Here is a 12,443-nt window from a genome sequence, read left to right as displayed (position 1 = left end):
CTGGAGTCAGGAGCAGTCCTACAAAGGTGGACACTGGGTTGGACTGGGTTATTGCAGGCCTGCTTTGGAGAAATGTCAGACTTTAACTTTAACTCACGTGATCCAAGAACTTTATTGATGCAGCAGGCACTTCACTTTACATTAACCCAAGCCCAGAGTCCAACATTCCTCAGCACAGGTTCAAAGCCACCACTCTGACAGCCCTTCTCCCACCCTCAGCTGCAGGATCTCAGCTGGACACAGCTACCTTGGGACTAAGCAGGACACACAGGAGCTTGTATCACCACACCTGGCTAAAGCAGCATCTGAAATACCTGTTCACTTACAGTAACAGGAGGCAGGAGTGTGCCTTCTCTCTGCCTGTTAGAGAAGGGAGCAGGAGAATGTCTTGGCTCCTATAGTGATAGTCGGAATATGCAGGAATACCTTTACTCTTCCCCCACCTTTAAGGATAAAAGCATTCCAAAAGGAGGTTACTGTAGGATTTCAGTAGATTGCAATCTCTAATAAAGATGGACCAGTGTAATTTCAGCTCATTCCTTCTTCTGAGTCCAAACCTGACCGTCACCTCTGTCCAAGTTAAGTCTTTACACAGTCTTTCTTGCTGTGAGAACTCTTATTATGGAGCCCAGGCCTCCTACTGCCAGTGCCTGTGGGAAAGGAGAGAGGTTACAGAGTCACCACATCCCACACAGAACAAACACTGAAGAGCCACAGAAGGGACTATGGCTCTTCTCCAAAATTAGAAACTGTCATTCTCCACAATCTAACCATCTTTTGGATCTCGAGGGCTCCAGTGCTGCATGTCACTGACAGAGCAGAATGTCTCACCTCCCCTATGCCTGAGGAGGAGGAGGGCTCACTTCAAGTTTCATTTGTGTCCCTCAATGTGAACAATGTTTCCTTCTGAAGTCTAGAAGGTGGAGGTGATTATGAAAAAACAAGCTGACTTCTGGAAATGGGGCATTTGCTTTGCAGCCCCAGGGGTGTGAGAGCAGTGTGAGACACAGCTCTGGGGAACACGACGGGACAAATGCAAACACCCACCTGGAGCAGGACTTGCAGGTGCTTCAGGCAGGTTCCTGAGCTACCAAACCTGCCACAGCCTCTTCCAGAGGACAGACTGGTACTACCACTGAGCTGACTCTGCTCTGAGCAAGCCACACATCCTACCAGTACTGTTGTAAAGCAGAACACCAGGCTTTAAACCCTGCCCAGCCTACTCTGACCTGCCTTGCTCCTTTCACAACAGAGAGGATGAGATGCCTTTCATGTCCCTACATGCTCTGAGTTCCAGTCAGGGTGGTGGTGTCACCTCCCACGCTGGGAGCACCACCCACGCTTACCTGAAAGCACCTCAGTGGAAACAACAGCAAAGAAAGAAAAGGAAAAAAACAAGCAGAAACATGTTCTTTGCTGTCCTGAGAAATTCCCTCTTCCCTTGTCAAGGCTTGGCAAAGCTGGTGACAGCAGCCAATAGCTGGAGTGACACTACATCAGCTTTATGTGCCACAGGAAAAAGCTCTGCACCTTGGGAAAATGACACCAGCACTCACAGCAGCTGCCCTGCACAGAGAGCTGCAGTATTCCCAGGGATCAGTTTTCCTAGGAGCACTGACAGCCAGGGCTTCAGCTAAAACCCCTGCAGTGGGGGAAGATTTCACTTGGGTTCCTGCCCGGGGGCAGTGGCACCCAGCAGCTGCTTCAGGGATGTGCCCTGACCCAGAACGTGCCTCATCCCATCACAGACAGGGAAGGAGGTTCCACAGTCAGCTGAACACATCCCACATTCCCTGTTTCACAACTGACATTCCACAGAAACACAAGAGCCCCTGCTGCTTCCCAGCGGAATCTTTGGAGACCTCAAAATCCTCTCCTGGGCAAAGCAGACGGGTTTGCTAAACCCTGTGACTCAGCTGATGCAAGGAGCTGAGGCAGCCTGAGCCCCTCAGCTCAGCCAGAGGAGGCTGCAGCTGCCCCATCCCTCTGGTCACATCTCCACTCCCACCCCTTCTCCTGCACACCCTGGGTGCCAAAGGCAGCAGAGACTTTCTCCAGCAGGGAGAACTCCCTGCCATAAGTCTCCTCTCCCCATAGCAGAGGGTAAGGTTTGAAATACAGGTAAAGGCTTTGTGAATGCAGGCTCAAAGAGACCAAAGGTAAAAGGAAATACTGGGCTCCTCAGGGATGAGGCCCTGCCATCACCTGCTTCTCCTCAGGGGCTCTCCTGAAACCACTGACCAGGACCCTGCTGAGCCAAGAGTGCCCCAGCACTTACCTTTTCATGCCACTGAAGTAATATTGCACTGCTGTTTTCTGATGGCTTTTCAAATCCTTTATAAATGTACTTCATTAACAAATCAACACCGTTTCTGTCTAAGGAGTTCACCGCTTGTTCTATTTCACTGCTTTTAAAAGATGTGAGGACTTTAAGCATCGTTCCCTGGGCCTGCTCCTGGGAAGACAAGGCAAAGAGAGAAATGTGAGGACAAGAACAGTTGGGAACGATCCCGAGACTCGTGTTTGGCAAGAGGCAGCCACGCTCCAGGCTGGGTTATTTCTGTAAGCGAGGTGAGCAGTTTTGGGGTGGAAGGAGGAAGAGTTAAACACACGGGGATCACTCATGCCAGCACAAGCTCATTAACCGCAGCGGCGCCGCTCAGATCAGTGCGGTGCCACTGTCACCGGGAGCGCCCCGGCCCCGGCCCGGTACCTTCACGGCCTGGCTCCTGCTGCTGCCCGGGGAGCTGCGGATGGCGGTGTGGAAGGCCCGGAGCGCCTCGCCTGTGCGGTGCGGGTCAAGGACTCAAACCGCGCCTGGAACCGCCCCGTGCTCACGGGCGGCTGCGGGACAGCCCCGGCACTGCCCCGGCCCCGGCACTGCCCCGACCCCGGCACTGCCCCGATCCCGGCACTGCCCCGACCCCGGCACTGCCCCGACCCCGGCACTGCCCCGACCCCGGCACTGCCCCTGCCCCGGCAGCTGTCCCCTGCCCCGCACTGCCCCCGACCCCGGCACTGCCCCTGCCCCGGCACTGCCCCTGTCCCCGGCAGCTGCCCCTGCCCCGGCGCTGCCCCTGCCCCCGGCACTGCCCCTGCCCCCGGCACTGCCCCTGCCCCGGCACTGCCCCTGCCCCGGCGCTGCCCCTGCCCCGGCGCTGCCCCTGCCCCGGCACTGCCCCTGCCCCGGCACTGCCCCCGGCCCGGCGCTGTCCCTGCCCCGGCACTGGTCCCTGCCCCGGCCTTGCCCCTGCCCCGGCACTGCCCCTGCCCCGGCGCTGCCCCTGCCCCGGCGCTGCCCCTGCCCCCGGCACTGCCCCTGCCCCCGGCACTGCCCCGGTCCCGGCGCTGTCCCTGCCCCTGCCCCGGCACTGCCCCTGCCCCGGCGCTGCCCCGGCCCCGGCGCTGTCCCTGCCCCGGCACTGCCCCTGCCCCCGGCGCTGCCCCTGCCCCCGGCGCTGCCCCTGCCCCGCGCTGTCCCGGCCCCGGCGCTGTCCCGGCCCAAAGGATATTGCCTGAGCAGCGCTTCCACCTCGGGGCTGGCATCGGGCTCGGCCGCCGCCGCCTCCTCGGGCTCCTCCACGAAGCGGTTCTCGTCGTACTGGTCGATGTCGAGGCGGCGGAACCGGGACGAGAGCGTGCTCCGCGCCATCGCCGCCGCCCGGCCGCGCCAGCGGAAACGGCGCCGGCCCGGCGGAACCGGAACCGGAACAGCGCGGCCGCCCCGCCCCGCCCCGCCCCGCCCGCGCGGGGGTCCCACACACACACACACACACACACACACAGGGGGTCAGTAAAAACACAACAGAGCCTGGAAAAAATCCGAACAATGACTTTAATGTACAAATCCCGTCGCTGCAGCAGGTGCGCGGGTTTCATCGGGATCCCGAGGAAAACGGAACAAACCGGGAACGGGAACAGCCCTTGGACCGCTTTATTGGGATCCACGTAACACTCGGAAAAGGCTGGCAGCACGGGCAGCCCCGGCCCCGCCGCACACCGGGCGCTGACTTTGCTGCTGAAATTTCTTAAAACTTACCAAAAACAAAAAGCTGAACGAGAGACGGGCCCGAGCGGCTCCCGGAGCGTGGTGTTAAAGGAATCGGTTCATCTAACCCAGGACTAGGCGAGGACTACATGCAGTAGTACAAATCTCAAGGACATATTACAAATACTCTGAAATTAATCTAGGGGAGGGGGGAAAAAATTGCTACAGACACCATAATACACAATAAATTTAGATAATTTAAAAATAAAAAAGGCAAGAGGCAGCATTTCAGCAGCAAAGTGCTCAATAAAAAGTTATATTGTAAAGGGGCAGGACAGGGAGAGGTGAGAGCAGGCGGGCGAGGGCTCAGAGGAAATAGGGCGTGGTTGTCCTGGGGGGAATGACACGCTCTGAGTCTGGAACTGCACGGAATAACTTTGGTTCTCTTGTATTTACATCTTTGAAGACCATGATGGAGGCGATGTTCCCGCAGCGGTAGCAGTAGTTGGGAGCTGACCATACCGTGACCAACTTCTCATCAAACATGAATTTGTATCCTTCATGGACCAGCTGGTGTGCTCTGCAGATCAGCTTCAGGTTGTTGATGTGAACAAACTGCAAGGGAAGGGGGAAGGTCAGTGTGTCCCACTGCCCACACAGCATCCTGCTCCTGGCCTGGCCCTGCACAGCAGCAGGGAGGACAGAGCAGGGGGTTTGGAGATCTGAGCAGTGAGAAACCCCTGTGAAATACACCTGAGCACTGAGGAACAGCATGAAATCCAGGCAGCAGGGCTGTGCTGTCCCCAGGCTCAACCCTTCCTGAAGGACAATGCAGGGCTGTTGTGATGTGGCCAGGTCAGAGCCTGGCAAGGCCGGTGTGTGGAGCCCTGAGGAGTCTGCTCAGTGCAAACACAACAAAATTAACTCAATAATTGCTTAAAAATGGTATTTTTCTCCCAGATCCTTAGGAAAGCATCCGACACAGAGCCCAGGGACACTAGTGAGTCTCACCACATCACACTTTTCAAAACCACGATGGGTATTAGTAGACCTGGCAGTTACATTTGTGCTTTTAAGTTCAAGTGCCTCATTTTTTTCAGCTGGCACAAGCAAAGCTTCCCCACCACCACTAGTTACGGCAGAGGTGTGACAGTGCCCTCAGTCCACTCAAACAGGGACACTGAGCTGAGCCCCTCAGTCCCCCATCCCCACTCGTGGGCTGTGTCCCTGAGCAGCAGCATTACCTCGTTGGTGACCTTGGCCCCGAAGAGCCAGCCCGCCCCCCGAGGGCTGATGGCCCACGTGTCCACGTCCTCGGGGTCCGACCACACCAGGTCGCAGAAGGCGCCTTTGTGAGGGATCTCCTGGTTCCGTTCGATGGTCCGGATCTGGTCGAGGGTCTTGATGTCTGGGGAGAGGCCCCCGTGCACACACAGGATCTGCTCGTCTATTAACTGCAGGGAAATGGGCACCCAACACTCAGCACTGCTGCCAGGGGAGCTGCACAGCTCAGCTCCCATCTGGACAGTGCTGCTGCTGTTGGCTGGTGCTGGCACTCACAGCTGCTATTGTCAGCATGTCAAAGACTTTGGTGCAGTATCTCCAGGCGTTGGCGTTCCCGTATTTGGTTTGGCACTCGTCTGTTGGAGACAATGGTTTTATTCCTCATGGATCACAGCAAAACAGGCAACACAGGCACAGCAAATGCTGAGAGCAGAACCTGCACACTCAGGTGTGTTCCACGAGCCCTGTGCTGGGTCCAGCACCAGCACGAGGGACTGAGCACCTCATGCTGTGCAACTGAACGTGACACCACGACACAAACACAAACCCCACGTGCCAGAGGGGAAGAGCAGCAAGATCTGCCTCAAACACACTCCAGCCCAGAAACACAATGTTAACACATGACAGCACTGGAGCCGTGTCCCACCCAGCCTGTGGAGAGCCCGGGTACCGTGGTCCTGGCAGAGGTTCCCAGGGCAGAGCTGCAGGTGTGGCACAGGCGGGACTCACCGTAGAACCCGTACACCTGGGTGATCTGCCTGCTCTCGTGGTTGCCTCGCAGCAGCGTGATACGGTCAGGCCACTTGGCTTTTAGTGCAAGGAGGTAGGTGAACGTCTCGAGACTGTAATACCCTCGGTCTACAAAGTCCCCCTGAGGGCAGAGAGCCGCACACGGAGCAACAGTCACCCGAGAGCGCAGTGACACCCGCCCCGAACCGCGCTGACACAAAGACACCCAGCGCCGGAGGGCAGCCGGGACCGGCCCGGCCCCTCGGAGTGTCAGCGCTGGGCCCCGCCGCTGCCCTGCCGGGACCCCGCGGCCCGGGCCGGGCAGGGCGCTCCGCCACACCGGGGCTCGGAACCGCGGCGATTCATTCCAGCCCCGAGCCCCGCTCAAACCGCGCCCCGCGCACCTACCATGAAGATGTAGTTGGTGTCGGGGACCTGCCCGCCGGTCCGGAACAGCTCGCACAGGTCATAGAACTGCGGGGGGAGAGAGGCGTGAGGGGCACCGGCACCGGCACCGGCTGCGGCCCGGGGCTGCACCGGGAGCGGCCGCGCCCGGCCTTACCTGCCCGTGGATGTCCCCGCAGACGGTGACGGGCGTAGAGACGGGCTGGACGTTGGACTCCTCCAGCAGCAGGTCACAGACATAGTCACAGAGGCGCTGCGGGAGAGAGCGAGGCGGGGTCGGGGTGAGCGCCGGGACCACCGGCACCGCCCGCTCCGGCCCGCCCGGCCCCGGCCCGCCCTCGCCGGTCCCGGCCCCGCCGCCGCGGCCGCACCTTGAGGTCGTTCTCAGGCAGGTACTTGCAGAGCCGCGCGATCTCCACGTACTTGTCCAGGTCCAGCGGCGCCATCTTGGCACGGGCTCGGTAGAAGCGGCCCCCCCGCCACTTCCGGGCGGCGGAGCGCGCCGCCGGCGCGGGCGGAAGCGCAGGGCACTTCCGGCGGCACTTCCGGCCGGGCCGGGCCGGGCAGCGGGCCCGCGATGGCGCCGCGGGCGCTGCCGCTGCTGCAGCCGGGACAGCGGCCGCGCCCGGGACAGTGGTGAGCGGGACGGGGGCGGCGGCGGCACGGCGGCGAGCGGCGCGGGGGTGATGGGCGGACAGCCACGAGTGGGGCGGGGGGACCGGCGGGACCCGCCTGAGCGCCGCCCTCGCCCCGCAGGTACCGGCTGAGCCCGCGCGGGGAGCGGCCCCGCGGCCGCGTGGGACTCGGCTGCCTCCTCCTGCCCGGCCGCGTCCTGCTGCTGGGCGGCGCCGACCCCGCCGGGGCCTTCGCGGACGCGCATTTCGTGGAGCTGGGTGAGGGCCGGGGCCGGGCGGGGCTGGAACCGGGGTCGGGAGCGGCGCCGGGTGCGATCGCCTGTCCCCTCCGCAGCCCCGCTCCGCTGGGTCCCCGCCGCCTGGCGCGGACTGAGGCCGCGCTACGAGCACGCCACGTTCCTGCCCGCCGCCGGCCCGCCGCGCCTCTGGGTGTTCGGCGGCGCCCAGCCCGCGGGGAACCGCAGCTGCGTCCAGGTGCTGGACCCCGGTGAGTGCCCCGGGCCCGCAGCGCCGCTGCCCTCGGGGCTCCCGCGTGGCTCCTGTTCCCAGCTTGGTGGTTGGCTAATTAAACGTCTTAACTAGAAACAGGAACGTGGGAGAGCCCTGCAGTGAGGGGGGTGCAGCCACAAGCTCGGACATTCCACACGTCCTCGGCGGCCATCGGGGCCCGTCTGTTCGTGTTCGGGGGTGGAGACAAGGGCGCGGAGCCGGTTAAAGACCAGCGGCTTCACGTGTTCGACACAGGTGCCTCCGCGGGCCGGGGGGAGCTTTGCCCTTGGGCTTTAGTCAGGGCCGGGGAAGGGTGAGCTCTGCTGGGAGATGGGTCCCACCGGATGGGTGGCTGTTCTCTTGACAGGCCCTTATGTTCGTGTGCTCCCTGGGAGTTCAGACCCCGTGGCTCGGATGGGAAGCCTTGGCAGGGCTATGGGGCTGCTGGTCTGTAGAATTTCCAGAGTTTTCTTCCTAATGCACACATGCTCCCAATTGTAGCCACCCTGACCTGGTCCCAGCCAGAGACTCACGGTGATCCCCCTTCTCCTCGGCACGGACACGCCGTGGTTGCAGTTGGGACCAAACTCTTCATCCATGGAGGGTTAGCTGGAGATGTTTTTTACAGTGACCTGTTCTGCATCGATACAAGTAAGTGTGGATGGAGGTACAGCAGGGCAGTACCTGTGTGCAATGTGCTTTGATTTGGGGGGGCATCTTTTTCTGAAATAATAGCTCTTAAATGCTTGAAATATTAGCCTTTGCTTGTCAGGTGTTTGGGGTTTGTATAATGCCTAAGCATGGATGTGCTGTTTTCCTGCACCAGATGACATGAGGTGGGTGAAGATCCCAGCCACTGGGGACGTCCCTGCAGGACGGGCCTCCCACTCCTCAGCAGTGTTCCAGGACCACTTGTACATTTTTGGTGGAATAGGTCCAGATGGGACACTGGATACTACATACAAGTATCACACAGGTGGGGAGCTGCTCTCAGGGGTGCCAGGGTGGATGCCAGGCAGCTGGGGAACAAGTTACCTGCTCTGGTCCTGGGCTTCCTCCTGGAGTTACACCACTGCAGGATTGAATGCTCTAAACTGTTTCAGTTAATGGTGTTGCTGTCTGGTGTGTGGTGGCTAAAGCTGTGACTGTGTTTTCACTGCAGGAAGGCAGCAGTGGACACTCCTGCAGTTTGAATCTCCCTTGCCCAGCGGGAGGCTGGACCATGCCATGTGTGTCATTCCCTGGCAGGCTGGGGCACACAGGGACACAGGAGGGACCCCAGCTGGGACACAGCCACCTCTGGCAGCAGGTGACAGAGCTGAGCCCCTCCAGCAGGTTGAGGGCTGTGCTGAAGACACCTTTGTCCATCTGCTGTTTGTTTTTGGGGGGATGGACACACAGGGGCAGATACACAGGGACTGCCTGGTCACCCTCATTGACTAGTGTCCCACAGCAGCAGCCTCCTCCTGTGGGGTTTATTCTGTCCCTTAAGCACATCCTTACCCTTGGGCAGCTGGCACGGTGCTGACACCCCTGAGGGACAGGGGCTCTGCCTGAGCATGGTCCTGCTGCAGCCCCAGCCCAGGGAACAGGGCAAGGGTGCTTCAAGGCACTGCTGGAGCTGGCAGAGACAAGGTCATTCTGGACTTAACTAATCCTATGGATTGGATAAGGATCAGTTAAATAAAGAGACCAAATTTCAATTATCCTCCTTTTTTTTAAGAATCTTTACTAGGTATAAACTGCTCTTCAGTCTTCAGAAAACTGTTCTGTTTCCTGAGAACTTTAATAAAGTTCTGAAATTTTAATACTGCAGAAAAACATAATTAAGCCAAACTCCTCCCTCACTGCTGGGCACCACCACCACTGTAGGCATTGGGTTCTGCTGGATAACCTTTCTCTCCCAGATCAATAAAGCTGCCCCTTCAGCAGTTACTCAGGCTTAATCCCCCCCTTCCTTATCAGGATCTGTTGTAAAACTGAAGAGAGGTCCAAGTCCACCTGCTCCCTTCAGAAACTGAGTCTCAAGCTCACTCCAAGGCAACAGAGGCTCAGCTCCTGCTTTCAAACCTCCCACTGTCCATGAGCCCGCCCATGAAAGGTGACCTTGAGAGGGTGAGCTGCACTCCATCCTTCTTTAGGGTTAATGCAGATCCTGACTGGAGCTGGGTAATGGAAATCACAGAACTAGAACAGAGTCCAGTGTAAATAACAAATTTATTGTGGTCACTCCAGGTAGAAAAGCTCTACACCAAGTTCACATGACCAAGTTGTTAAATAGAATGTTCCACTGCCAGTACTTCTACACCCACATTTACACTCCCACCCCGCTCCCCTCCCCAGACATCGAGCAACTGCTAACGAAAAGCAGGATACAGCCACGTCGGGCTAGCGGTTCCAGCTCCACTCACGAGTGAAGATTCAAAGTTACATTCCAAATTAAGAGTTCAATATTTTAAACAAGTGTTCCTGAGTCCAATATATACACACACCACATTCGGAGACGCCGGTATCTACAACTCATCCTTCTCTGCTGCCTCCTCCTCGCCGGGCGGGGGACCAGCGCTGCCGTACAGCTTGCTAACAATGGGCTGAACCACCTCCTCCAGCTCCTTCTTTTGTGCTTTGAAATCTTCTATGTCCCCATCCTGATGGCTTTCCAGCCACTCGATCTTTTCCTCCACTGCTTTCTCTATTGTTTCCTTGTCCTCAGAGGACAGCTTCCCACCCAGCTTCTCCTTGTCCCCGATCTGGTTCTTCAGGGAATAGGCGTAGCTCTCCAGCTCGTTGCGGGCATCGATGCGTTCCTTCAGCTTCTTGTCCTCCTCGGCGAACTTCTCGGCATCGTTGACCATCCTCTCGATCTCCTCCGGCGTCAGGCGGTTCTGGTCGTTGGTGATGGTGATCTTGTTCTTGTTGCCGGTGCCCTTGTCCTCGGCCGTGACGCGCAGGATCCCGTTCACGTCGATCTCAAAGGTCACCTCGATCTGGGGGACGCCGCGAGGGGCAGGAGGGATTCCCGTCAGGTCGAAGGTGCCCAGGAGATGGTTGTCCTTGGTGAGGGGACGCTCGCCTGCCAGAAACAGACACAGGGTTACTTTCTTTCCCAAAGTGTGACACAGTTCCATGAACTAAGTATCTACAGCCTTTGTGGCAATCCAGAACGAGTGAAAACCATAGAGCAGATTCCAGCTGTCACATAGGACACCACAGGTGACACCCACCTTCATAGACCTTGATGGTCACAGTTGGCTGGTTGTCAGAGGCTGTGGAGAAGATCTGAGACTTCTTTGTGGGAACAACAGTGTTTCTTGGGATCAGCTTGGTCATGACACCTCCAACAGTCTCAATGCCAAGAGTCAGGGGACAGACATCAAGCAACACCAAGTCACCTGGAACAGATCAAAGGCAAGACTGTGACACAACTTCCACACAAAACACAACACTGCAGACAGGATCCCATGCCTCAGGGGCACAGAACTCCAAGGACTGGAAAAGACCCAAGTCTGTCTGCATTTGCTTAACAGTGCATGTTGGGCACTGACGAGTCAACTCTCAGGTGGCAGTGAAGGTGCTGTTACCTGTATCCTGGTCCCCAGAGAGCACCCCGGCCTGGACAGCTGCCCCATAGGCCACAGCCTCGTCTGGGTTAATGCCACGAGAAGGCTCCTTCCCATTGAAGAACTCTTTAACGAGCTGCTGGATTTTGGGGATGCGAGTCGATCCACCCACCAGGACAATCTCATCAATATCAGACTTCTTCAGGTCAGAGTCTTCCAGAACTTTCTGAACAGGCTTCATAGTGGAACGGAACAGGTCCTGCAAAGGCAAAAACCCAAGGATTGAGAGACTGTATTCCCAGCATGCCCCATAGTGCAGCCCTGGGGGTACAAAGTGCAACCACTATGGAACAGAGATGCCAAACTGAGGCCCAGCCTCAGCAAGGCCCAGCTCCCTGGCAGGCAACAGCTGCCTGCTTACACAGAGTTATTTATACTCCAAAGTGCAATGTCACAGCATGAGATGCTGCACATTCCCAAGTCCCAATCCAGATCTGAGGCTGTGTAACTTTACCTTTCTAAACTTACCATGTTCAGCTCCTCAAACTTGGCTCGAGTGAGTGTCTCTGAAAAATCTTCCCCTTCAAAGAAGGACTCTATTTCAATCCTGGCCTGGTGCTGAGATGACAAAGCTCGCTTGGCCTTCTCCACCTCCCGCCTCAGCTTCTGCACAGCTCTGTTATCCTTCCTAACATCTTTGCCAGTTTTCTTCTTGTAGAGCTTGATGAAGTGCTCCATAACACGCTGGTCAAAGTCTTCTCCACCCAGGTGAGTGTCACCATTAGTAGCCACAACTTCAAAGACTCCATTGTCAATTGTGAGGAGGGACACATCGAAAGTTCCACCGCCCAGGTCGAACACAAGGATGTTCTTCTCTCCTTCTCTCTTGTCCAGTCCATAAGCAATGGCAGCAGCTGTCCTGTACAGGGAAGAGGCTGTCAGAGCTGGGGGTGCCAGCCCAGAGCTGCCCTGGGGCAGGACGGGGCGAGGCACTCACGGCTCGTTGATGATCCTCATCACGTTGAGCCCCGCGATGGTGCCGGCGTCCTTGGTGGCCTGGCGCTGGGCATCGTTGAAATAGGCTGGCACTGTGACAACAGCGTGGGTCACCTGGGCAGGGAGGGAGGACAGCCTTGTTACAGAAATGACACAAAAACAGTCTGCAAATAGTACCAGCCACTCTGAGCAGTGCTGGGAACAGGCAGCCCATCTCTAGAGATGAAGACCCAGCAGCAGCTTAGCCCATAAGGGGCTTGCAGCACTGACTGTGGTTTGGGATGGCAAGGTCAGTCCTGACTCAGCCTACCCTTTCTCCCATTTCTTACAGCTGCTAATTCAAGTTGTCATCACTGT

At 57.9% G+C, this 12,443-nt stretch overlaps 4 protein-coding genes across 6 annotated transcripts in view; 1 reads left to right on the top strand and 3 right to left on the bottom strand.

Annotated features, from left to right (window-relative positions):
- Positions 1-87: 87 nt before the first annotated feature.
- ARPC5L (actin related protein 2/3 complex subunit 5 like) overlaps positions 88-12,443 on the bottom strand; it is a 195,182-nt gene continuing 182,826 nt past the window's right edge. The window contains exons 2-5 of the mRNA XM_079324484.1: positions 3,513-3,667; positions 2,714-2,786; positions 2,279-2,455; positions 88-650 (exon numbers count right to left, since the gene is read on the bottom strand). Coding sequence (XP_079180610.1) covers positions 588-650; positions 2,279-2,455; positions 2,714-2,786; positions 3,513-3,652 — 453 coding nt within the window. The 5' untranslated portion in view covers positions 3,653-3,667 and the 3' untranslated portion in view covers positions 88-587. The remainder of the gene's footprint in view (positions 651-2,278; positions 2,456-2,713; positions 2,787-3,512; positions 3,668-12,443) is intronic.
- PPP6C (protein phosphatase 6 catalytic subunit) lies at positions 3,817-6,913 on the bottom strand. The gene is made up of 7 exons (XM_079324483.1): positions 6,778-6,913; positions 6,564-6,659; positions 6,410-6,475; positions 6,002-6,143; positions 5,549-5,628; positions 5,233-5,442; positions 3,817-4,603 (listed from the first exon to the last, which is right to left on the bottom strand). Exons 1-7 carry the CDS (start codon positions 6,850-6,852, stop codon positions 4,355-4,357), a joined length of 918 nt encoding a protein of 305 aa, XP_079180609.1. The 5' UTR covers positions 6,853-6,913; the 3' UTR covers positions 3,817-4,354.
- Positions 6,882-9,233, top strand: RABEPK (Rab9 effector protein with kelch motifs). 2 transcript variants are annotated; one of them, XM_079324479.1, is made up of 7 exons: positions 6,887-7,042; positions 7,163-7,299; positions 7,376-7,528; positions 7,624-7,785; positions 8,032-8,181; positions 8,357-8,506; positions 8,693-9,233. In XM_079324479.1, exons 1-7 carry the CDS (start codon positions 6,984-6,986, stop codon positions 8,971-8,973), a joined length of 1,092 nt encoding a protein of 363 aa, XP_079180605.1. In that variant the 5' UTR covers positions 6,887-6,983; the 3' UTR covers positions 8,974-9,233. The 2 variants fall into 2 exon arrangements, with proteins under 2 accessions (XP_079180606.1, XP_079180605.1); XM_079324480.1 differs by lacking the exon at positions 8,357-8,506 and having other exon boundaries at positions 6,882-7,042; positions 8,032-8,197; positions 8,697-9,233.
- Positions 9,729-12,443, bottom strand: part of HSPA5 (heat shock protein family A (Hsp70) member 5) — a 458,542-nt gene continuing 455,827 nt past the window's right edge. For both annotated transcript variants that reach the window (XM_079324456.1, XM_079324455.1), the window contains exons 5-9: positions 12,088-12,200; positions 11,619-12,009; positions 11,112-11,349; positions 10,755-10,922; positions 9,729-10,603 (exon numbers count right to left, since the gene is read on the bottom strand). In XM_079324456.1, coding sequence (XP_079180582.1) covers positions 10,044-10,603; positions 10,755-10,922; positions 11,112-11,349; positions 11,619-12,009; positions 12,088-12,200 — 1,470 coding nt within the window. In that variant the 3' untranslated portion in view covers positions 9,729-10,043. The remainder of the gene's footprint in view (positions 10,604-10,754; positions 10,923-11,111; positions 11,350-11,618; positions 12,010-12,087; positions 12,201-12,443) is intronic.

Source organism: Erithacus rubecula, assembly GCF_903797595.1.
Source record: "Erithacus rubecula genome assembly, chromosome: 21".
Classification (NCBI taxonomy): Eukaryota; Metazoa; Chordata; class Aves; order Passeriformes; family Muscicapidae; genus Erithacus; species Erithacus rubecula.
This window is presented reverse-complemented; position numbering and strand designations above follow the sequence as displayed.

Bases quoted from the DNA above. Each gene is read 5' to 3' on its own strand.
- RABEPK (XM_079324479.1), top strand. From the start codon at position 6,984: ATGGCGCCGCGGGCGCTGCCGCTGCTGCAGCCGGGACAGCGGCCGCGC. The intron at 7,786-8,031 runs GTGCCTCCGCGG...TCCCAATTGTAG, and splicing joins GCTTCACGTGTTCGACACAG to CCACCCTGACCTGGTCCCAG. The intron at 8,182-8,356 runs GTAAGTGTGGAT...TTCCTGCACCAG, and splicing joins CCTGTTCTGCATCGATACAA to ATGACATGAGGTGGGTGAAG.
- PPP6C (XM_079324483.1), bottom strand. From the start codon at position 6,852: ATGGCGCCGCTGGACCTGGACAAGTACGTGGAGATCGCGCGGCTCTGC. The intron at 6,660-6,777 runs GTGCGGCCGCGG...TCTCTCCCGCAG, and splicing joins TGCCTGAGAACGACCTCAAG to CGCCTCTGTGACTATGTCTG. The intron at 5,629-6,001 runs GTGAGTCCCGCC...TGTCTCCAACAG, and splicing joins CCAGGTGTACGGGTTCTACG to ACGAGTGCCAAACCAAATAC.